The sequence below is a fragment of the Danio aesculapii genome, chromosome 22 (genome assembly GCF_903798145.1).
Source record: "Danio aesculapii chromosome 22, fDanAes4.1, whole genome shotgun sequence".
NCBI lineage: Eukaryota > Metazoa > Chordata > Actinopteri > Cypriniformes > Danionidae > Danio > Danio aesculapii.
In genome coordinates, this window is record NC_079456.1 from 2,075,527 (window position 1) to 2,101,305 (window position 25,779).

At 37.1% G+C, this 25,779-nt stretch overlaps 2 protein-coding genes and 1 non-coding gene across 3 annotated transcripts in view; all 3 read left to right on the plus strand.

Annotated features, from left to right (window-relative positions):
• The first annotated feature begins 832 nt into the window (after window positions 1-832).
• Window positions 833-8,650, plus strand: zgc:173486 (uncharacterized protein LOC100006445 homolog). Its single transcript, XM_056447427.1, is given in 7 exon segments — window positions 833-1,120; window positions 1,306-1,415; window positions 5,526-5,882; window positions 6,071-6,225; window positions 6,227-6,363; window positions 6,540-6,649; window positions 8,271-8,650. Coding segments are annotated over 7 exon segments (1,527 nt in total). The 5' UTR covers window positions 833-842.
• Window positions 6,331-25,779, plus strand: part of LOC130215613 (gastrula zinc finger protein XlCGF17.1-like) — a 39,708-nt gene continuing 20,259 nt past the window's right edge. Inside the window, exons 1-2 of the mRNA XM_056447460.1 lie at window positions 6,331-6,412; window positions 16,654-16,763. Coding sequence (XP_056303435.1) covers window positions 16,709-16,763 — 55 coding nt within the window. The 5' untranslated portion in view covers window positions 6,331-6,412; window positions 16,654-16,708. The remainder of the gene's footprint in view (window positions 6,413-16,653; window positions 16,764-25,779) is intronic.
• trnam-cau (transfer RNA methionine (anticodon CAU)) lies at window positions 20,548-20,620 on the plus strand. Its single transcript has one exon. It is a non-coding gene; the product is annotated as a tRNA-Met (tRNA).

Genomic DNA, 25,779 nt, shown 5'->3' on the forward strand with positions numbered 1-25,779 from the left:
ACAACAATAAAACACACTTTACAGTTTATTAAAGCGACAACCTGCGACTAGTTTCTGCATTGAGTTCACCTCTATCTGTGTGTCTGCTGACCAAAACAATACAGCAGGCAGAGAGCAGCTCTGAGAGGACAATATGAGTGAATGTGTTTGTGTTTACCTGTATTGTTGTGAAGGTTTTTACGTCAGTTTTACTATCACAAAGTGTGATATGTGAATGTAAATAAAGGGAATCTGCAGCAGCTTTGATGTTGAAAATGTTGAATTAATAGTTTATGGTGAACCTTAAATTATTAAAGGGTTACCAAATAGATGTGCTGCTGCTAACAACCTAATCAATAAATTGGTATAAATGCTAGCTTGGTATTGAAACTAAATGTTGAGATTGAAGCATTTTTAAATAAATGAAATTATAATGTTATTTATCCTGCAAATGCTCAGTCTGATCTGCTGCTGATCCTGAATGTCTGTTTAATGAGTGTTTATAGCCTGAGCCTCATCAGTATTATCAGAGCTTATGAAATCCTCTTTATTTCATATCAATAGATTATTTTTTTTGCCATTCTTCATACTGATGTCTTCAGATCTACAAATCACATTAATTAGATTTTATTTGTGTCATCAAATGACAAACTCACATATTGTATCACACACAAGATAAAACATCATGTAATGATTTATTCTATTAATCAGTGTAAATGAATCAGATTTCACATAACACATATTTAAAGGGGTTGTTTGGAAACATGCCTAATGATTAAGTGTTTAAAAATGAAAGCATTCCTCTTTGGCATTTTTCACCTAAATATTACTTTTTTACTTGATTTTTAGAGCTGAATGAAGACATGAAGAATACCTTAAATGCTCATTCAAAGATGAAGCCTTTTCTATGCTCTTTGTGTGGAAAGAGTTACAATCATCCAAACAGTTTAAGAAGACATCAGATGATCCACACTGGAGAGAGACCGTACAAGTGTTCACACTGCGAAAAAACATTCAATGACTCGGGAAGTCTGAAAGCACATGAGAGGATTCACACTGGAGAGAAACCATTCACCTGTACTCAGTGTGGGAAGAGGTTCACACGATCATCAGACCGTAATCGACACATGATGACCCACAGGTCTCTGAGGCTCATCAGTATTTTCAGAGCTGCTGAAATCCTCTTTAATACTTGTCAGTAGTTTAGTTTGGTTTTTACCAATTGTTTTTCTTAATACTATCACCTACAAGATATAACATCATAATAAGATTTGTTTCCTCAATCACTGTAAATGAATCAGATTTCTCTTGTTTCTTCTCCTGAAGCTCTGCCGCCATCAGTGAAAGACAAAGACAGAGTTTATTGAAGGACAGTGAGAAGATGAGTGATCCAGAACCCTGCAGAATTAAACAGGAAGAGACTGAAGAACTAATAGGTTTGTGTTTATTCATTACTCTTCATGAATGAGAATGAAGAACAGTCAGGTTGTTTGTCTATAAGCACTTCTGCATCGATTGTGAGGTTTAAAACAATTGATTACGATTCTCTTTCTTTTTTTATTTATTTGTTTTGTGCAGTCTACAAAAAAAAATACCACAATATCAATAATTTACACATTTTTTTAACAGTAACTAAGGGTAAACAAGAACATTCAAAAACCCTCAGTCCCCCATCCCACCCCCAAGGAGGAGAATTAAAAAAACAAAAACGCACAACAACATCAGCACCTACAATTGTCAAAGCAGCTGAATAAATATACTGTTACGTAGCGGATGCACCTCGCTACGCACATAAGGTTAAGGATGACCGCTGTTAAAAGACGTCACCCGGAGTCCCTGTTCCTGTTCCCCAAGCACACACACACAGGCCAAGTTGTGAAAAAGGGGGAACAAATTTATTAAACAAAAATTCCAGCATCAGATCAAGGGAACAAAAAGGCCAAAACAATAAACAAAACAAGGTGCTACCTAATATAAAATTTCTTACCTAAAACCGAAAATAAAGTTCTGTAAATGAAACAAACAATTCTGACCTCCATAACTATCCATTAAACAGGAGAAAACGGGACAAAAGAAAAGGGGCCTTCCCTTAGATCATTCAGCAGTAAGTAAACATTTAGCCACAGCTAATACAGAATACCGTCCTAGTAGCGTATTTAACAGAGTATCTCACCAGATGACTTTGGAAAAAGGTTTCAGGCAGAAAGATATCACTGCCACACAGAGAACTTAGAGCTATCTGCTCACACAACAGCGAGGGGAAACAGGAAGAGAACTCGATGAAGAGCGCAAGCAGCATGCTTTTATAACTGGCGCCGCCCCACTCACAGCTGCACCTGATCTCCGCTCATGTGGAGAGAGAGAGAGAAAAAGAGACAGATAATAGAGGATACAACACACACAAGAACAATACACACTAGCATTGTCAAAATAATGTTACTTAATATGTAACAATATAAAATATAAATAACACACACACACACATTAATAAAAAGAGCAGAGATCTTTCTTAAAAGTGAATAGAAAAAAACCAAACTTATAAATCAGCAAAGAGGTGTGTGGTATTCCTGACAAAATCAATTAGATGATCCCAGTTTTTTTTTTTTTTTTTAATAATTATTTTTCAGGGGTTTTCACTTTTATTTGGACAGGACAGTAGAGAGAATTGACAGGAAAGTGTGGGGAGCAGAGAGAGGGGAAGGATCGGCATAGGACCTCGAGGCGGGAATCGAACACGGGTCGCCGCGAACACCGGAGTGCATGTGTCGGTGCACTTTTCCACTACGCCATTGGCACCGACGTAATCCCAGTTTTTATACAATTTTTCAGTGAATCCTCTTAATGTAAACTTAATTTCTTCAATATATAGAAAAGACATCAAATCTTCTAACCATGAGACAGTGGGAGGAGGTTTAGAAGACTTCCAGTGTAATAAAATCCGTCTTCGGGCTATCGGTGACGCAAAGGCTAGAACATTAGCATTCTTATTTGAAAGGTTGTCCAACAAACACACCAAAAATAGCAATCAAAGGTCATGGTTCAAGAGAAATGTTGAGAATTGTAGAAAAAATATCAATGAAAGAAAACACGTGGGTATGATCAGCAGGAGCCAGAGAACACCTATTACAGCAAACATCCATGCCTGGGAATATCTTACTTAATTTGACATTCGTTTGATGAATTCTGCAGAGAACTTTAAATTGAATCAGACTCAGTCTGGTGCAGGAAGAGGAATTAACCCTCCCAGCAGCCATTTCCCAACATTCCTGATCCAAACCAAGTCCAACTTCTTTCTCCCATTGATGCTTAATCTGAGAAAGAGAGGGCAAAGTATAGGGAAGAATTATATTGTATAAACTTGATATAGAGCTGTGATTCTGAATTAAGCACCTCTCGTATAAAGAAGGCTCTGACAGGTTAGGAAATGAACGACAATGGGAACGGACAAAATTACACACTTGAAGAAAACGAAACAAATTTGACTGTGGAATATTAAATATTTCTACAAGGTCAGAATAACTAGCAAAAACCCATCAATAAATAAATCAGATTAATGAAGGAGGCCTCTATTTTCCCATAAAACGAAAGAAGAATCTAATGTTGAAGGCGGAAATAGATGATTATTAGAAATAGGGCCATAAACAGAAGCTGCAGCAAATTTAAAATGATGTCTGAACTGCCTCCAAATCCTGAGAGAAGAACAAACAACTGCGTTGGTAGTATACTTGGAAGGGCGAATAGACAGAGGAGTACACACTAAGGCCGACAGTGAAGATGTGGAGCAGGACTGTGCTTTTAATTTACACCAATCCATTTGGGAGAAATTATACCAGTTATGAATATTGCTGATGAATGCTGCCCAGTAATAAGTCAAAAAGTTAGGCAGTCCGAGACCCCCAACTTTTTTGTGTCTCTAAAGATATGCCTTACTTAACCGAGGGGGTCTTCCCTGCCAAATATATGAAGCAATAGCCCTATCCAACTTCTTGAAAAAAGATTTAGGTAAAAACACTGGGAGGGTCTGAAAAGAACTAAAACCTCGGAAAAATATTCATTTTAATTGACTGAATTCTACCAAGTAGAGTAAGAGGTCATTTATCCCAGCGTTGCAGATCTGATTTAACTTGAGTGAGTAATGTAGAGAAAGTATGCTGATATAATAGATCGAAGGAATGCAAATTATTTACCTCTAAGTAGCAAAACTTTGTGGAGGATTACAATTCTTTCTTTAATTGTTTAAGAGTTTAATATTCATCAGCAGATGGTGCTGTACTCTTTAGTCCTCCAAATTCTTACAGATACCACTTAAACAGCCAAATGCTCATGAATAAGAGTGCTTGTGTGTTTGACAGAGTGGTCGAATGTTTCTGCATCGCAGCTTTTATACTAGGGTTGCACCATTTGAAGAAAAAATCGAACTGTGATTTAAAAAATGTGATTTATTATAATTTCATAAGAGCTGCAAGTTTGATGTGGTGGTTTTAACAGCACCAAAGAAAGACCAAGCATAATCACAAAGTACACCACACTAAGCTACTGTTCATTCAAAACCATGTTTTTATTTTAAAGTTATCAGTTGTCATGACAAATTTAGGAAATAACTACAGTGTTTTTAATTAAATTAATAAATTGTACATAAAATCTCATGCATAGATATATAAAACCTTTACGTTTAGATTGTGTCTTGGTTTTCATGTTAATTTCATGACAATAGCTCCTTTCACACATTCAGACCTTTTCCGGAAAGGGATCAAGTGTGAATGGGCCCTTTTTGAAAATACCGGTAAATTCATTTCGGCAATTTTTCGGAAAGAGTTGTCTATAGAAATGCTGCTCTGTGTGAACGCAGTAGGAAGATTGCCGGAAAGAGCGCATTCACGGTTAGAACGCGCTGACATCAGTACATTAAATCGCATTCACATCCGTGCTGTTTACAAAAATAAAAGCCTTTGAATATTTTATACATTTAGCTGCTAGATGTTAGATAACATTTCTATGTTACTTTTTAATGCCAACTGTGGAAAAAATTATCGATAAAATGCTTATGATGAACCGCTGTTAGTTTATCTTCAAGCTCTGCTTCAGTTGCTTGACGCGTGTACACGTGAAGGAGCCGGTGAGCGCCAGCACACACAAGTTATGTATTATCAACCATCAACAAAAGCCCGACCCCTTCTATGCTTACAAATACAAGCGCAGCTGTTTAGAGGTCATTTCTGGTTAATGATGTCAGAATTTACCGGTCTTTTGGAACGGATGTGTGAATGGTCTTTTCCGGAAAAAATTCTGGAATTCGATTCATCGTGCAGGCCTATTTTATACCACACGTTTAATGTAAACAAAGCTTACTATGAACTTGTGTGTATTCACTTAAAACCTTTTCAAACTTTTATTAATGATTATTTTAGGTGAAAAACTAGCCCGCTTTGGGCATCTCTGACCTAAACCAATCCTAAATGTATTAATCATTATATTAGATTAGAAACTATGCTTGAGCACTGTCTGCTGTTACACACTGTCATGTAACTTATTTACTTAATTTTCAGATGTGAAGGTGGAGAGTGAAGCACTGAGTGAAAACGAGGAGAAACATCACGTCAAGAGTGAAGAAAAAGCTCACACAAGCACAGAGCACAGTGTTTTATTGAACAGCACAACTGTAAACGGTTTCTTGTGCACTCGGTGTGGAAAAATGTTTGGGCGCAAATTTGATCTCAAGCGCCACATGTGGATCCACACTGGAGAGAAACCTTACAAGTGTTCACACTGTGACAAGAGATTCTGTAAGTTACAAGACCTGAAAAAACACAAGAAGATTCACACTAAAGGGTTTCTCTGCATTGCTTGTGGGAAGAGTTTCAGGGATATATTTTCTTTACGAAGACACACGCACAAATCTCTTGGTAAGTTTATAATCTAAAGGTCCAGCCCTTCCAGGTTGTATTAGTTAGGATAATTGTGGAGCTTATAACACATATTTAAAGTGGTTGCATGTAAACATGCCTAATGATTTAAAGTGTTTAAAAGTGAAAGTGAAAGCATCCCTACTTGACATGATTCTCCTAAAAAATTTTGTTTACGTGATTTTCAGAGCTGAATGAAGACACGAAGAATCACTTTAATGTTCATTCAACGATGAAACATTTTTTATGCTGTTTGTGTGGAAAGAGTTACAATCATCCACACAGTTTAAGAAGACATCAGACGATCCACACTGGAGAGAGACCTTACAAGTGTTCACACTGCGGAAAAAACATTCAGTGAGTCAGGAGGTCTAAAAGCACATGAGAGAATTCACACTGGAGAGAAACCATTCACCTGTACTCAGTGTGGGAAGAGGTTCACACGATCATCAGACCGAAATCGACACATGATGACCCACAGGTCTCTGAGGCTCATCAGTATTTTCAGAGCTGCTGAAATCCTATTTCTTGTCTGTAGTTTAGTTTGGTTTTTACCAACTGTTTTACTAATGCTATCACCTACAAAATATAACATCATAATATGTTTTATTTCCTCAATCAGTGTAAATGAATCAGATTTCTCTGTTTCTCCTGAAGCTCTGCCGCCATCAGTGAAAATCAAAGACGGAGTTTATTGAAGGACAGTGAGAAGATGAGTGATCCAGAACCCTGCAGAATTAAACTGGAAAAGACTGAAGAGCAAATAGGTTTGTTTTTATTCATTACTCTACAATAATGAGGCTGAAGAACAGTGAGGTTTTGTTTTTCACTTTTTACACTGAAGTTTAATTAAACAGTAAAATTCTTAAAAAAAAAAAAACCTCTCAATAGCGAATTGCTCATATATCTGCTCAGAGACTAATCCTCTGATAGACACAGCTTGAAATGATCCAGTGTTCTTCTGTCAGTGTAAACATTCCATGAAGCGATGGCTGTTGTAGCCAATCACAGGCATATCTGTTGAGCTCGTTAACACAGCTGTTAAAGAACCTGCTCAACAACCTGCGACTCTCTCGTAATTGGTTCTAAACTAATTTTCATCAACAGATGGCCCTGTACTCTTTATTTCTGCACAAATTCTTGCAGGGTAATTTTTTAAACCTAATTTCAAGAGAAGCACACTAAGATAACAGGCCTGGCTCATCATTGGCAATCACGCCTTCATCCAATCATTTACAAGAGAATTCCTATGAATAATTAGATCATCCTACCTTCCTCATAACGTGATCTAACATTATCATACCCAATCTCTGTAACTATGTCCCAGTTAGATTTATTTCCTGGGGACGACACCTTTAATAGCACAGCTCTTCCTAAGTCCAAGCAAACATCCAGAGTTTTGGAACTCAGCAGAAGATGCCAGCTCGGGGCCGCCAGGCAATACTTAACTAAGCGACACTTGCAAGAGTGGAAATGCATTGTCAGCCTTTTTTAACTTCCAAGTCCTAACCCTCTGCCTTGCCTTGGGTCATAGCCCCTCCACCCAGTTCTAGCGTAAGGTTGCTTTTGGTAGCGGCGCAGGTCCTAATACCCACCATTCCCCCTCCCCCTGTTTTGCCTGCTCCTCGGATTGACCCAAGCGCGAGGCTGTCCGTGCTATTGGAGCCAGCGCCCATCAATTCCCTCCTCATTTCCCATATTAAAATCAATCAGATCCCACCCCACAACTCCTCCCAACATTGTCCTGATATGCAAACCACCAGGGTTGCGCAAGATGGACTCCGCTAACAGATCACTTGTTTACCCAGCCCTTTTTCCAGCAATGGCCCACAGCTTCACTATGCATCTCCAGCATGAGGATCCCTCCGCCGGAGGCTCAAGTTCAGACATTCGCTCCCCCTCAACCCTAACCATGGCCAATACAGGCGTGAGGCCACCTCTGCTAGTGGTACAAGGCTGATTGTCCATGTTTTCCCTCACGCTTCTCTTACAGGTTTTGCCTTCCTTGGGTGTTAATACCAGCATGAGGCTGCTTCCACTGACAAATCTAGATGCCTGTAATCCAATCACATTCTTTCTTTTATCATTCTAGTTTCAGCCCCAGAGCCATTCTCTGTTCTCTTTCCACATCCACGCCCACTCCATCCCGTTACTCTCACCCAGGACCCAAGCCCCAGTACAGTTTCCAGCAACCTATGGAGTCAGTCCTGCCAGAATAGCAGGCAGTTGATATCACAGGCAGAACCACACCCAATCAAACTATGAACTTGTGTGTAATTCGCTTAAACCTTTCCTACATTTATTAATGATTATTTTAGATTACAAACTACCATTGAGCACTGTCTGCCATTTAAACACTGTCAGGTAACTTATTTACTTTATTTTCAGAGGTGAAGAAGGAGAGTGAAGCACTGAGTGATGATGAGGAGAAACATCATGTCAAAAGTGAAACTGAAACTCACACAAACACTGAACAAAGTGTTTTAATGAGCAGCACAGCTGTAAATGCTTTCTCCTGCACACTATGTGGAAAGAGTTTCAGCCGCAAATACGGTCTCATCATTCACATGAAGATCCACGCTGGAGAGAAACCTTACAAGTGTTCACACTGCGACAAGAGATTCAGAAAGTTACGAGACCTGAAAGGGCACAAGAAGATTCATCCCAAAGAGAAACCGTATCACTGCATTGCTTGTGGGAGGAGTTTCAGGGATATATTTATACTCCAAACGCATACAAAAAAATTTCATGGTAAGTTGGTTATCTAAAGATTCAGTAATGTTTGAAGTTGTGGACCCGAAATGCACAGCCTATAGCAGAACTAATCCTTTTATGATGTTCATGCTTAATTGACTGTCGAGAATTTTAGAAAATATAAGAGTTATCGACAATTATTCAGTTATTAGCCATGTTCCCATCACCCTTCAAATTGCGACATTTATATTGTGAGTTGAAAATATGCTTAATGGAAATGTAGAAATGTATTGCAAAAGTGTTTTGTTTTTTTTGTTTTTTGCTTGCATAAGGTTGTATTTCAGCCAATTCTGAAAAATTCATTTTCAATCACAGGTCACATGGGTTACCGCCATATGTTCAATCTTATTAGTGCAGTTCATTAAATTCATCAAGAATATATTATGTGCCGACGAATAGTGCTAATGCACTTTGGGCGTTCCGAGTTCGAGTCCCAGCTTTAGGAGCTTGTGTACATGTACACATGCTCATACAAATGTGTGTGGATGAATGTAATTGTATGCATGTACAGTATGTTTTTTAGTCTGTGTGTGTATTATGTACAATTTCAAATCAGAAAAAGTTAGGACAGTAAGGAAAACGCAAAAAAAAAAGAAAGCAGTGATTTCTAAATTTACTTTGACTTGTATTTCATTGCAGACAATATGAAAACAAAATATTTCATGTTTTGTCTGCTGAACTTTCACTTGTAAATATATATTTTCCTGTCATTCAGATCTGCAACACATTCCAAAAAAAGTTGCTACGGAAGCAGTTTAGGGCTAGTAATAAGGTAAATTGGTTAAATAAACCGGTGATGTCAACAGGAGATTGTAATTATGATACAAAAGCAGTATCCTGCAAAGGTCTAGTCCTTTAGGAGCAAAGATGGGCCGATAATCGCTAATTTGCCAACAAACACATGAGAAAATTGAAATATTTAAAAACAGTGTTCCTCAAAGAAGTTGGAAGTTGATAAGAAGACATTTTTATATTTCACCTTCAACAATGCATAACATCATTAAAATATTCAAGGAATCTGGAGGAATTTCAGTGCGTGAAAGAGAGGGGCGCAAGCCTTAGGTAAATAACGTGATCTCCGATCCCTCAGGCGGTGCGTGAGAATCCTTATTCATCCATGAGCAATATCATCACAAGGACTACTTTGGCAAATCTTTGTCAAGTACCACAACACAGAGTTACTTCCACAAATGCCAGTTAAAACTGTACTGTGCCAAAAGAAAGCCCTATGTTAACAGTGTCCAGAAGCGACGTCAACTTCTCTGGGCTCTGAGGTATCTGGGATGGTCCATCACACCATGGAAACGTATACTGTAGTAAGATGAATCATTATTTTTTGGGATAAATGGACACCATGTACTCTTAACCAAGGAAGAAAAGGATCATCCAGACTGTTACCTGCACCAAGTCCAAAAGCCAGGGTCTGTCATGGTCTGAGTTTGTCTCAGTGCCTTTGGCAAATGTAACTTTCATTTCTGTGATGCACCATTAATGCTAAAAAGTACAAAGAGATTTTGGAGCACAATATGCTGCCTTCTTTTCCAGGGACACCCTTGCATATTTCAACAAGACAATGCAAAGTCCTGTCTGTGAAAGAAGCAGATACAGGTACTTGACTGGCCTACCTGCAGTCCCGACCTGTCTCTAATAGAGAATGTGTGGGGTATTTTAAAGTGCAAAATTCGACAATGAAGACCTTGTACTGTTGCCGATCTTAAGGCTTGTATGCGGGGAGAATTGGCCAAAATTACCGCTGAACCACTTCATCACTTGGTGTGTTCAGTCTCTAAACATATTTTAAGTGTTGTGAAAAGGAATGGCAACATTACAAAGTGATAAATGCTTTACTGCCCCAACTTTTTTTGAAATATGTTGCAAGAACCAAAATTGGAATATAGAATATTTATTTTTGAAAGCAGAGGCTTGGTTCTTTATTTTGATATGTAATATGGTCCTATCTCTACTTGAAAATAATCTGAGGATTGTCAAATTTAGGTGAAAATCATCAAAAATGCTGGCAGGACAAGAGTTAAAATAGAAATAATAATTTTGACTAGTGTAGCATAAGGTAATCAATAATAATGCCATGTTCATTACAATTTAGTTGATAGGGTTGTTTTCAGTAATAAACAAAATGATCATAAGGGTAGCTTAGACATTGGTTTATGTTCAATATTGATTAAAACAAATTCGCAACCATGTGCATTTATATGAAATTTATTTGATTAATTAGTCGCCGCACAATGTAACTAATTAATTATATTTTTAAGATTTAATCTCTTGACAACACTAATATATACATGTCATTTCACCATTATTTTAAATTGACACTCAAAATTTCACTAAAGGTTTGTGCAAGTTTGTAATGGAAACATGCCCATTGATTAATTGTTTGAAAGTGAAAGTGAAAGCACCCCTACTTTACATTTTTGTCTTAAAATATAACTTTTTTGTTTATTTGAATTTTTAGAACTGAGTGAAGACATGAAGAATTACTTTGAAGTTCATTCAAAGCTGAAGCCGTTTTCCTGCTCTTTGTGTGGAAAGAGTTTCAATCGTTCTCATATTTTAAGAAAACATCAGAGGACTCACACTGGAGAGAAACCGTACAACTGTTCACACTGCGACAAAACATTCAGTCAGCCTGAATATCTGAGAAAACATAAAATGATTCACACTGGAAGGAAACATTACAAGTGTTCACACTGCGAAAAAACATTCAGTAATGCAGAAAATCTGAAAACACATGAGCGGGTTCACACTGGAGAGAGGCCGTACACATGTGATCAGTGTGGGAAGAGTTTCACACGATCATCAGATCTTAATCGACACATGCTGATCCACACTGGAGAGAAAAAACACAGATGTGATCAATGCGGCAAAACATTTTTGAGGACTTCAGATCTGAAGATCCATCTTGGATCTCATACAGAAGAGAAGCCTTATCCATGCTCTGAGTGTGGAAAGAGTTTTAAAAGACAGTCACATTTAAAAAAACATCAGAAAATGCACACTGGTGTGAAAGAGCATGTGTGCTTTAAATGTGGGAAGACTTTTATTAAAGCCGGATATTTGAAACAACATCAGAGGACTCACACTGGAGAGAAATCAGATACTGAGGCTGGGAAGAATTTCACAAAATCATCAAACCTTAACGAACACAAGGAGAGAAAATAATGATCAACGCGGCAAGACATTTTTGAGGGCTGAAGAAACATAAAGGCCAAGGTTTTCAAAACATTTTTCAGCATTCATACTCAAGTGATTTTTCTGACGATGCAACTTACAACTTCTGAAAAGAAACTGAAATTAAACTCTCTATCGAGTCCTATTTGATCTGGATTTACTCTGTATAAACAGCAAAAAAGGTTTAGAATGTAAAGGTGCTGTATGTAAGTTATTGATTCTTTTAAAGCTTAACTATACCATAATATGTTTACAGATATTTAAGAAACATGCAAAATGAATATACTTGTTTATCTGAAAAACAATGCTGGAAATGTGGAAAGTCTGTCTTTGTTTTGGTCTCTATAACCAGCCCACTGCCAGTTTACCCAATTATATTTCAACCCCTTAGTGGAAAACACACCGCATGTCCAGGGCCGGAGCAAGCTGACTATCACGCCGTCCTCAACCCGAAAGTGAAAACGAAAGTGACTGGTTCATGAAGTGAGGACCGGGGGGTGGGGGACGCGCCGGCGCTGCGTATTTCATTTCAGTCATGATGGCTGCTTCATTGTACCAGCATTTGTGTGGAGTCAAAACGGGTTTTGAAATAAGAGTGCAATACCTAGTTAAACCACTGGGTGTCAATCTTACATACTGCACCTGTAATCATTGTTGACCCTATTTCTTATTAATTGGTCAAAGTGAAATTCAAAATCAGTTTAAATGAAGTAGAAAAACATTCGGTTGTCTAACTTTTACTCAAGCTATTCAGGAGCCATGCGCACACACTGACAGGTAAAGATGTTTACTGTAGTCTGAGGGATTGAAATGCACTGGCCACTGACCAATGGTGGTGAGGCAAATATTTTCATGAGTGTTCCCCAAATTTATCTACCACCTATTCATATTATATATAATTAAATTCATTTAGCAACTCCATGAGCTGACCTGTTTTTCACCACTGTTTGATGATGACAGTTACAAATATAAGTAAAACTGCTGACGCATCAAGTATAAAAGCCTCTGCACCTAATGAATGTGTGTGCAGTCAGCTGTGAAGCCATGTAAAAGTATAAATCAGACTTAAAGAAAGGGATAAATAAAACGCATACAATTAATTAAGACTCTTGAAAGCAAAATCCCCAAGAGAGGACGTATGGTCACCATGTTTGAATGTTTTGGTATTGTAGGTGTTTATCATTTCACTTCATGATACAATCCATGTAATTAAGTATCAAAATAAGTCTCATGCAGATTGATCACCTGTAATTGTTCGCTTTTATTACGTTTTTTTAACATGTACAGATTGTACCTGTTTTAGTGTAGGTATAAAAACTGTTGTTTATTGATGGTAGTTAGCTTAAATAAGCTTTTTTAAACTTATCAGTCACGAATTACATTTGCTTTTTAATTTTAACTGTAAATGTAACTTTGTAAGTGCCTAATAAACAGTATTTCACCTCACTCATGATCGATAAGATGGCCTTCTTTCTACATTAGCGATTGTTTTGGTCTGTCAACAGTATTTTAATTTACCGCGTTTTTGTTGATCTGCCGTTACGCCCGCCTCGCCATGATGACGTCAGCAATGACTCGTTCATTCAGCGTCGAGTCTTCAGAGCTGAGGTGAGTCGTTCACGCTTTTTTCTCGTGTTTACACGACAATAAAACACACTTTACAGTTTATTAAAGCGACAATCTGCGACTAGTTTCTGCATTGAGTTCACCTCTATCTGTGTGTCTGCTGACCAAAACAATACAGCAGGCAGAGAGGAGCTCTGAGAGGAAAAGATGAGTGAATGTGTTTTTGTCTGTTTACATTAGTGTTTGAGTCTTTCCAAATAACATTTATCTACTACAGCAGATGAATTAAATTTGATGCTGAAAACGTTAAATTATTAGCTTAAGGTTAAAGGTGCTGAAGGAGATCTGGAATAATGCTAAAAGGCAAAGCGTTGAGAACTCTTATCCCTCCCTGCCATCCAAAGCCACGCCCCCTGAATTCATCAACGCGTACCGAATAGATGACCATAGACATCCTTATAACACTAGATCATGCCATTCACCAGTTAGAAAACTTTTTAGTACTTTATAATACTGTAACTCCAAATGTAAAAGAGCAACTCCAACGTTATGGATGTGACAGTTTTTCAACATTTTTTAGTTATTTAAATGAGGAAAATAAAGATGCGTTATGGATGTGACCAAAAAAGTCTGCGAGTTTACAGTATACGACATACTTCGTAGAAATTCGGTAAATTAAACTGTACAACCCAAAAGAAATAATGCTAATCAAAAGGATAATAGTTGCTCTCTATACAACAAATATGATTGACTTAATTTTATTTCATATTTTTGCATTTATGAGGAGAAAGCTTTGTTATAGATGTGGCAGATGTGAAATTGCCACTTGTGTGACTTTGGTAAATCAAATATGATAGTTTGAAAACACTGACAGATACACTTTTGAGTATTTCTAAAGTACTGTAAAATACTTGCCTACACAAAAAAACTTATAAAGGGTTTCGCTATTTTGGCGAAACTTAATTTTTTAATGGCAAAGTTAACATTTGCATGGAATTGCTCATAAACATTATGAATAATGATATTTTATCTAGCATGTTTTCAGTTGTGTAGCAAGAAAAAATTGGTCGTAATGTAATCGAAAGTGAAATTTTCAAAACGTCCATTTCCCACTAATATTTGAGCGCGTTCCTAAACAGCGCTGATTTGCCATTGATATCATGTGCTCAGCAGAAATTACTGTGATTGGCTGTGAAGGTCATCAGGGGTCTGTTCTTCGTACCTCGCTTAAATGATCTGAGATGATTTGGCAGATCCTGGATCTTTTAATCTTGATAACTGTTCTGTTGCTTATTCGGTTCTTCGAACAAGTTCGTGAATCAGATTAAAATGTCTGGATAAACTAGTCTGAGATCGCTGCGTGTGTTGTGAAGAACTGATCTATCCATCCTCCAAATCATGATCAGCAATGCAAGGATTGGCTGGCGGTACAGCAGCGTAATGACATCATCTGATTAATATTCAATTATCCATGTGGATCAAAAGCATCAAATCACCGTCATATTAGCTGTCTAAACATGTTCACGCATATTGTGCATGTCTATTACACACAAATTGTACTAAAGCGATCTAAAAAGTTCAAATCAATAAATGTTCTCTTTGGCAGTCTTTGTACTTTTATTTTGGAGTGCAGATTGCATAAGCTTAATTAATAACTTATATATAGTTATTAATCAAGTTATTAATTACATATTAATATATATATATATATATATATATATATATATATATATATATATATATATATATATATATATATATATATATATATATAGTTAAAACATATATTTACTATTTTCCCAAGTGTATGTAACTACTACTGTAAGAATATATCAGAATTCGATACATACTTTCAGTGTTATCTTTGCTTGAACTGACCCAATCTAATCCTGTTTATATGAAATGAGCCTGCTCCATGGCAGGTTTGAGCTACCATAACTGTTGCTATGACAACAACTCTCGGATCAGTTTTGAAGAGCGAAACGATCCTGGATCATGTCAAATCGTCAATAACCAAATCCAGCTAACTGAGTAATCCACGTACGAAGAACAAACCCCAGTTCATTGAACTCACCGCTGTTTACTGACTGTAACCACAAATACAGGGACACTGGAGCGTTTCAAAGTCACTTCAATCAGCTGGTTTGTCTTGTTACAACCCTATGTTGCTCTTGTCTCATCTGTCTTTTCTGTTTTGCTTAGAACACTTCTAATTGGCCACTTCCAGCTTGCTTGTTCCTGATTGGCCTACAGTGTTTTAAAAAGCCATGACACTACTTCCTTGGCAGCAATCTTGTTTTTGGTTACTTGCTTTGTGTTTGTTGATACTTTTGTATGTGGTATAGGCCAGAGTTGTATGTGTTAAGTCTGAACATTGAGATTTGAGATTGAGTACTTTTTGTTTTGTGTGACTACTGAGATTCTATTGAGATTTGTGAGTCCTTTTTGTGTTAGTGTTTGTTTTGTTTATGATACTTTGTTCCACTGGCTTGTTTGATCGTTGTTGCCTGCTGACATTGATTTTTGGATTGTCCTTTTAATATGATTGCCTGTTTTGTAAAATAGTTTATATATTGGGATAGTAAGGAGTTTGACGCCATTTTCTTTGTAAAACCTTTTTGACCTCTGTTTTTGTGTTAGGTAGTTAGGGTAGTGAATTGTACTTTCTTTTCTTTTCTTTTTGATCAGGTAAGTTAGAGATTTAACATAAAGGAATTTTTGTTTGTTATTTTGGCCTTGTCAGCTCCCAAATTCAAACCCCAATAAATCTTTGACTTTACTTTCGTTGTCTTGTCTTTCATGTTGTGCACCATCCATAGACAGTGCGTAACAGTCTATAAGCCGACATACTAGCGATCCGCTGATGAATTATGGCTTTTCATGGATACAAGGCCACGTTGGTCTAACAGAAAATAGGTCAGGTTGATGCCTAGTTTGCCTGCTGTCACTCTGTCTGTCACCTGTAGGTGGACACGTGCAAATGGCGTATCTATCTGCATGAACAGGGGTGCGCAGATATACAAATCTACATTTGTTGACAGTTTGGGCTACCTATCATAATTATTGTAATCATCAGCCCAAAGAGTTTTAAGAAGACAAATATTTTTTAGTCATACGCCTTTTACTGCACCACACTGATACATTTAATTGAATGTTATAGGTACAAATTACATCTCATATTGTATCACCTACAATAAATAACATCATAATATGATTTAATCAATCAGTGTAAATGAATCAGATTTCTCTGTTTCTTCTCCTGAAGCTCTGCCACCATCAGTGAAAGACAAAGACAGAGTTTATTGAAGGACAGTGAGAAGATGAGTGATCCAGAACCCTGCAGAATTAAACAGGAAGAGACTGAAGAACTAATAGGTTTGTGTTTATTCATTACTCTTCAATAATCTTTAAGAACTTAACCAGTTTTATTTTTTCCCTATTACTTGTTTTGTTAACATTTTTGTGTTTAGAATATGTGACATTGTTTTTAATTTGAAGCTTAAAATTGATTAAAACTGTAAATGTGATTATTCAGTGAACAGCGAATCCTCTGATAGACTCAGCTTTTAAACCCTCCAGTGTCTGTGAGAGAGTTTTGTGGGACAAATCAATGTCCACGTCTGACCACAAGATGAACAAGTTTATAAACAGTTCATATTTTAAAGAAACGTTTGTATACATGGCAGAAACCAAAATACTTTCAGTACTAATAGACCACTCGCTGAGTGTTTAATAACTAGAACAGGGTTTAACCAAGAGTTTAAAATCTAATCTGAGGAATTCATCAACCAGACTCTAATCATCATCAGCAGATGGCGCTGTACTCTTTAGTTCTCCAAATTCTTACTGATACCGTTTGAACATACACTTGCTCATGAATAAGAGCGCTTGTGTGTTTAACAGAGAGGTGGTCAAATGTTTCTGCACCTCAGCTTTTATACCACAGGCTCACTATGAACTTGTGTGTGTGATTCACCTAAACTAGGGGCGCCCAAACCTTTTCTTATGAAGGACCAAAAACCAACCTTGATTGAGGCTCGTGGGCTGAAAGTAAATATAGTTGCCATGACTAATGTGCTAATTTATTTCATAATATTTAAAAATAACTAGAAAACATTTATATTAGCTAATACAGCAATATTCCTAAACATTTCATGATGACCTTATTACAGTAAATACAAAAACAATCTCATGTATAACAGAATGGAGTTACACTAGTTTTTGCTCACCAGTGTCCTCTATCTTTCGCGTGAGATTGTTCACATTTTTAAAAATCTGATTCATTAACAACATGTTATTATAACGTTTGATTTCAGTTTGTCGCTCAGCAATAAAACAAAAGAGAGTTACGTCAAATTAGAAATGATGATCTCTGTGCTAAAGGTATTCGCTTCAACCATCTCCAACCATCTCACTCTCTTCTCAGATGGGATGGTGGGCCAAATCAAAGGTTACTATGGGCCAACTTTAGCCCGCAGGCCCTACTTTGACCATATCTAACCTAACCTAATCCTAAATGTAGTCATGATTATATTAGATTAGAAACTATCCTTGAGCACTGTCTGCTTTCACACGCTGTCATGTAACGTATTTGCTTAATTTTCAGATGTGAAGGTGGAGGAGAGTGAAGCACTGAGTGAAGATGAGGAGAAACATCATGTCAAAAGTAAACAAAAAAACCCACACAAACAATGAAGAAATCCGTCATAGCACTTAGGGTGCCCTGATTTCGAATTAGGAAAACAAAAGTTGCTAAACACCACTTCTGCCAAAAATGAGCTAATGACATTGAGTGAATGTGTTAGGCACGTAGCACATGTTCAACAAATATTTGTGCTTCAAATCATCTAAATCCCAGCGTCAGCACATTCAGAAATTACAGTTTGTTGGCAAAAGCCACTATATCCCGAGAACCAATCAGAAGGCGCGAATCGAATCATATGTTTTCATTGTAGCAGCGCGCTGATACGCCGGCTTTTATGAGGAGAGCGTTTTATTCCACTTTCGATTAAGATTTTAAAAGACTGAGTTCGATGAACTGGATGAGCCTGTCCGACTGTCAGTGAACAGCAAATGAAGACGTCCCTTACCTCAAAGCTCTGTGCATTATAAGAAAAAGAACACACACTGTACATGTGTGTGTAACGTGCATTCATACCGATTGTTTGCACAGTGATGCTACTTTGAATGAGTTTGATTTACTATACATTAAACGGCAACTGCGTTTCACGAAAGACAGAGTTAAGATGCGGTTCTTATATCCCACAGGGATTCCTATGAGGATAAACAAGAGATGAAAAAGAGACCAAGACCTTGAGTATGGCGAGAATGAATGAATGACGGCTTCTAAAAGTGTCCGAGAGGCATCCCCTTTTTATTCAATTAAATTCAATTCCCCATTATTTGTAGAGCGCTTTTACAATGTAGATTGTGTCAAAGCAGCTTCAGATGAAAGATCACAGTAAATTGAAACAGTTTAGCTCAGTTCAGTGTGGTTTAATAATCACTACTGAGAGACCAAACACTGAAGAGCAAATCCAACGATTTTACCCAGTAGACCTACCTTGTGTTTTATTTGCTAATTTAAGCTATTATTTTTAAACGATAAATATAATCTATATAACTACACATTATTTGTATTACTTCAATAAATGATATTACTTTTATATTAATGGACGATGCACAGATATTAATGTTTCATAATGTTTTTACACTACATTATTTGAATCTAACAAGCTTAGTTTGCAATGTTTACATTGCTCTACTCGCATTAAATCTAAATCCCAAATTCCATGGCAGCAGATTGTTAAGATTTAATTAATGTCAGTTTTAATGTTATTGATTAATGCACTTGACAGATTTCATTCATTCTTTTTCCTTCTGCTTAATCTCTGGTTTTGTCAGGGGTTACCACAGCGGAATGAGCCGCCACTTACTTGGCAGATGTGTTTTTAATTTTAGGTGGTTTGTGTAATGTGTTTTATGTTTGGTAAAATAATTAGGCGTTGCATCTTCAGTGATTTTCAACTAATTACACTGTTGTTACGTTCATTCCCCTTTTTGTCTAGGGTTGGGGAAGAAAAAATAACAAAGTAAACAAAAAGAAGAATAAATTAATGAATTATGTAAAGGTTAAATAAACAAAATTGAAGCAACACTTCTATCCTCTGCCTCAGAAAAGTGAAACAACCACAAGAGTAAACTTAAATCTTTTATTCTCATTAATTCAACAATAAAAGGAAGCGGACGTCTTCAGGAGAAGGATTAACCAAAACAACAAACAAAACAGGAAATAGCTTAGGAGGAGGACTAAATAACTTAGTTCAGGTAAATGAAAATAAATAAAACAACAAAGGCTTTCCTCAACTCCCGTACTATGAATAAACACAGTCAAACAAGAACAAAAATAAAAATGGCACCCTCTCCATACAGCTTCCTTTTGTAAATCAATAAAGTCAGACAAAGAAACAATACAGTTACCTTTTTAAATACCAAACAAAGAGTATATTTAAGTCATACAACTAAGAAAGCGGACACACTGACTGTAAAGTTCCACAACACAAGGCAAATGACAAGTTTCTTCAAACAAACAGAAGTTAAATGGTACTCAGTATCGCAAAAAACTTCTCACAATACATAACAGGTCAATACCTAAAAAGTATGCAACAACCACAAGTCTGAAGCAGGGGAGAAGTGAATCTCTCCTTGGGTTGAGGCACACTGCTCTTTTGTAGCAGCGTGTCACTGCAGCACGCTCCAATGATGAGCACCACCTCGGCCCAATCAGCTCTACCTGATACTTTGCCACTGGCTTGCATGGTTCAGGATCTGTAGACCTGTGCATCGTTGGATTTGCTCTTCAGTGTTTGGACTCTCAGTAGTGATTATTAAACCACACTGAACTGAGCTCAACTGAACTGAACTTAAACACTACAAACTGAACTACACTGTTCCTATTTACTGTGACCTTTTATGTGAAGCTGCTTTGACACAATCTACATTGTATAAGCGCTATACAAATAAAGGGGAATTGAATTGAATACCTAACAAGCAGGCAGAAAGACACATAGGAAGAGTGGGAGAGAATGCATAACATAACCACTCCCAATGGGCAGTAAACACACAAATAAATAATAATACATACATCCAAGGGAGGTCTGCCTCGTTGGCGCAGTTGGCAGCGTGTCAGTCTCATAATCTGAAGGTCGTGAATTCGAGCCCCACATGGGGCAGGGTGGTGGGGCGACCCAGTGGCGCAGTAGGTAGTGCTGTCGTCTCACAGCAAGAAGGTCGCTGGTTCGAGCCTTAGCTGGGTCAGTTGGTGTTTCTGTGTGGAGTTTACAGGTTTCCTCTGGGTGCTCCGGTTTCCCCCGCAATGCGGTATAGGTGAATTGGGAAGGCTAAATTGTCCATAGAGTATGAGTGTGAGTGAGTGTGTATGGATGTTTCCCAGAGATGGGTTGCATCCGCTGGGCTGCGTAAAATATGTGCTGGATAAGTTGGCGGTTCCTTCCGCTGTGGCGACCTCGGATTAATAAAGGGACTAAGCCAAAAAGAAAATGAATGAATGAATGACATCCAAGGGATGTAACACTGTCTTGTTCCGATTGGTGGATTTAGAGGTTTTTGCAAAAAAAGCACAAGTGGATTTAGCTGGTTTTGACACAAAAGAAAATCTACCTCATTAAAAACCAAAGAATTGTCTAAAGGGACATTTTTCTAAAAATATATTTTTTAATTACTAGCTAATAACCTTTTCATTACATATGAGTTGAAACTTCTAAACCTAATCAGAGGAGCCTGATAGAAAATGTTCATTTACAAGAAAAGAGCTCTGAGGGATTTAGAGGGTTTTGCATCTAATCTCTTCATATATATATATATATTCATATGGACAGTATGTAACCCCTCACATTTCTGCAAATGTTTATTTATATCTTTTCATAGGACAACACTGCAGCGATGACTTATTGACACAATGAAAAGCAGCCAGGGTAAAGTTTGTAAAGCAGCGTAAATTTATTGTCCCCTATTGTATTTATTGTTTATTCTGACTCGTTTCGCCAAACTGGCTCACATATAATCTTAGCCCTTGAAGCCTGTATACATTTGCTAATGCATTATGCCACGTTTAAATCGTATATGTGGCCGGTCTCTTGCCTTGACATTAAAGCTTTTATAATGCTCATTTAGTGAAAAATAAGTAGGTTGAGTGTGATATGAGTAAACCTAATCTCAGTCACCGTGATTTTGGAATGACTTGTTGCGAATGAATGAAGTAAGTTGTATAACATTGATCATTTTGCATCAACCTCTTAAAACATCACTAAAGATTTGTGCAAATTTGTAATGGAAACACACTTTTTGATTAATTAAGTGAAAGTGAAAGCATCCCTACTTGACACTTTTCTTTTAAAATGTAGCTTTTTTGATTAATTAAGTGAAAGTGAAAGCATCCCTACTTTACACTTTTCTTTTAAAATGTAGCTTTTTTGATTAAGTGAAAATGAAAGGGAAAGCATTCCTACTTGACACTTGTCTCTTAAAATGTAGCTTTTTTGATCAATTAAGTGAAAGTGAAAGCATCCCTACTTGACACTTTTCTTTTAAAATGTAGCTTTTTTGATTAAGTGACAGTAAAAGCACCCCTACTTGACACTTTTCTTTTAAAATGTAGCTTTTTTGATTAAGTGAAAGTAAAAGCATCCCTACTTGACACTTGTCTTTTAAAATGTAGCTTTTTTGATTAATGAAAGTGAAAGCACCCCTACTTGACACTTTTCTCTTAAAATGTAGCTTTTTTGATTAAGTGAAAGTAAAAGCATCCCTACTTGACACTTTTCTCTTAAAATGTAGCTTTTTTGATTAATGAAAGTGAAAGTGAAAGCATTCCTACTTGACACTTGTCTCTTAAAATGTAACTTTTTTTGTTTACTTGATTTTCAGAGCTGAATGAAGACATGAAAATCTGCTTTAATGTTCATTTAAAGACGAAGCCATTTCTATGCTCTTTGTGCGGAAAGAGTTACAATTATCCACACGGTTTAAGGCAACATCAGAGGACTCACACTGGAGAGAAACCTTACAAGTGTTCACACTGCGACAAGAGATTCAGCCAGTCACATTATCTGAGAAGACATCAGATGACTTACACTGGAAAGAAACATTACAAGTGTTCACACTGCGAGAGAACATTCAGTGAGTCTGAAAATCTGACAATACATGAGAGGATTCACACTGGAGAGAAACGATTCAGATGTGCTCAGTGTGGGACCGGTTTCACGCAATCATCCGACCTTAATCGACACATGCTGATCCACACTGGAGAGAAAAAACACAAGTGTGCTCATTGTGGGAGGAGTTACAGACAATCATCAGACCTTAGTCGACACATGATGATCCACACTGGAGAGAAAAAACACAGATGTGATCAGTGCGACAGAATATTTTTGAGGACTGCAGATCTGAAGATCCATCTTAGTGTTCATAAAGAGGAGAAGCCTTATCCATGCTCTGAGTGTGAAAAGAGTTTTAAACGAAAGTCACATTTAAGAAAACATCAGAAGATCCACGCTGGTGTGAGAGAGCATGTGTGCTTTAAATGTGGGAAGAGTTTTACTACAGCTGAAAATTTGAAGCGCCACCAGAGGATTCACACTGGGAAGAAATCAGTTAAACATAAAAGGACCCTAAAAAGCAAACGCTGACATTTAGAAATCCTAAAGAGTTCGTATGGTCACCATATCTGAATGTTTTATTATTTTAGGCCTTAATCATTTTGCTTCATGATACAATCAATAAAATAATGCAGGCTTACACAGATTTATCAGCTGTAATTTTGTCTGTTATTAAGAAGTTTTACCAAGTCAAGAGTTATTAGCCCCCCTGTTTATTTTTTTCCCCAATTTCTGTTTAAAGGAGAGCAGATTTTCTCGACACATTTCTAATCATAATAGTTTTAATAACTCATCTCTAATAACAAATTCTCTTTGCCATGATGACAGTAAATAATATTAGACTAGATATTCTTCAAGACACTTCTATACAGCTTAAAGTGACATTTAAAGGCTTAACTAGGTTAACTAGGGTAAAGTTAGGGTAATTAGGCAAGTTATTGTATAATGATGGTTTGTTCTTTAGACTATTGAAAAAATATAGCTTAAAGGGGCTAATAATATTGTAATTAAAATGGCTTTAAAAAAATTAAAAACTGCTTTTATTCTAGCCGAAATAAAATAAATAAGACTTTCTCCAGAAGAAAAAATATTATCAGACATACTGTGAACATTTCCTTGCTCTGTTAAACATCGTTTGGGAAATATTTAAAAAAGAAAAACTAATTCAAAGGGGGGCTAATAATTCTGACTTCAACTATACATATTTTACCTATTCAGAAAAAAACATTTTAACAGACCGAAGTATCGATAAGCTCTGATGTTAACGGTTTTGCTATGTGTACTGGAGAGTTATTACTGAATAAACATTACTCTGTTAAAATAATTGGGTTATAAATGCCCCAACATATAACCCAACTATAGGTTATTATAGCATCTTCCCTATTATGGATTATTTTAACCCAATGTATTTGGTTATATAATTTATCCTAATGCATTGGTTATTTTGATCAAATGTAATTTTTTTCCATTCTGGTATTACTATTACTAGTACTACAATTAATTTATAATTATGGCTGTGTAAAAAATTAAATGACTCTGCTAGGTCCTTAAGGTGAGAATAAAGGCCGGATATCCCAAATATGTGTATTATTTAGAGATGAAGAGATGTAGAGATGAACACGGGAGGTAGAGAAAGGGTTTTATCCATTTAATATAGATCGTCTATGAAGTGTGCGTTTCTATCATTAATAATTCAGAGTGCTGGTGAAACGGATATAAAAAACACGACACGGAGAGGTAATTTGATGAAAAAAATAACATTATTGCGTTAGAGCTTAAATAAATTTTAAAACACAAAAACAACATTAAGCTGCGGTCACACTGGGCTTTTCCTCCCATAGACTTCCATTCATACGCATGCGAATGCGTCAGACCGGAAACGCAGGGTTATGCGTCAAGTTTCGCAGTTTGCTGCTGTGCAAAGTTCAAGCTTGGTGAACTCTGACCTGTGAAATCGCATCACTTGACTGCGTGAGACCAATTGAGGATCAAAACACGACCTCTCTGGACAGAAATTTAAAATATGGAGCAATCGCTCGCTTTATTTAATGTCTAGTCATCTTGTTTAATCCCGCCCTTTTACGCAGCGCCGTACAAGAGAATTTCGCAGACACAAAGCCCAGTGTGACCGCAGCTTTGCTCACGCATAATAATACAGCTGTTCTGTGTCAATTAAATCAGTTGACTATTGAAATCACAATTTTAACCCAACTGGTTGAGTTATTATATAAATAACCAAATAAAGGTTAAAAATAACACAACAAAGCACTAAATATTTAACCCAACTGGTTGAGTTATTAAGAAAAAAGCTGATAAAGGTTAAAAATAACCCAACAAAGCACCAAATATGTTTAACTCAACCATTGGGTTAAATAAATAACAAGTATACTTAGTATACAAGTATACTTGTAACCTCGCTGGTCCTACGCCACCCAACCTACCCCGAACTGGCGACTTTCCGCATGGGAGTCAGGTGCTCTACCAAGGAGGCTAAAGATCATGGCCTCTAGCGTCTGTCGCTAGAGCACCTTTAGAGGTCAGAGGAGTGAGATTTACCTGCACAGTAGTCACTAGCTGGCCTCCGTTACACTCACCCCCCTAAACATCACTCCCATCCGGGTCACGGCACCAATGTAACCCCAATGTAACGTCACCCAACCCTCTCCGAGCTGATATCGAACCGGCGACCTTCCGCATGGGAGTCGATTCCTCTACAAAAGTCTTGATAAGAGAACCGTTAAAGTACCGAATTAAACCGTTAAAACCTCAACGATATCCATCCCTACTTGTATGAATGTTTTACTTTAGCAAAAATGTTTTATTAAGCCATGAATTACATTCGCTTTTTAATTTCTAAGTGTATTTTTAACAACGTTTTGAGTGCCTAATAAACACTATATCACCTCACACACGATTGAGATTAGAGCCTAATCCCAGTTCTCCAGACGCCTGGCTCCACCCTGGCCCACCCAGTCAGAAGCTTGGCCAACCCTGACCCCACATCAGATAGCAAAACATTTTTGTGATGAGTTCCATAACTGAGAAAGCAGTATGTGACCGTGAGCTTTAAAAACATGTTTTGGGAAGCCAGCTTATCTGCATTATTATTGCCATCTCATTTTTTTTACATTAGTGATTTTTTTTTTGTTTTGTTTGTTTTTTCTGGCTTGTCAGGAGTATTTCACTTTAGCGCGTTGTTGGCGGCTTTTTTATTT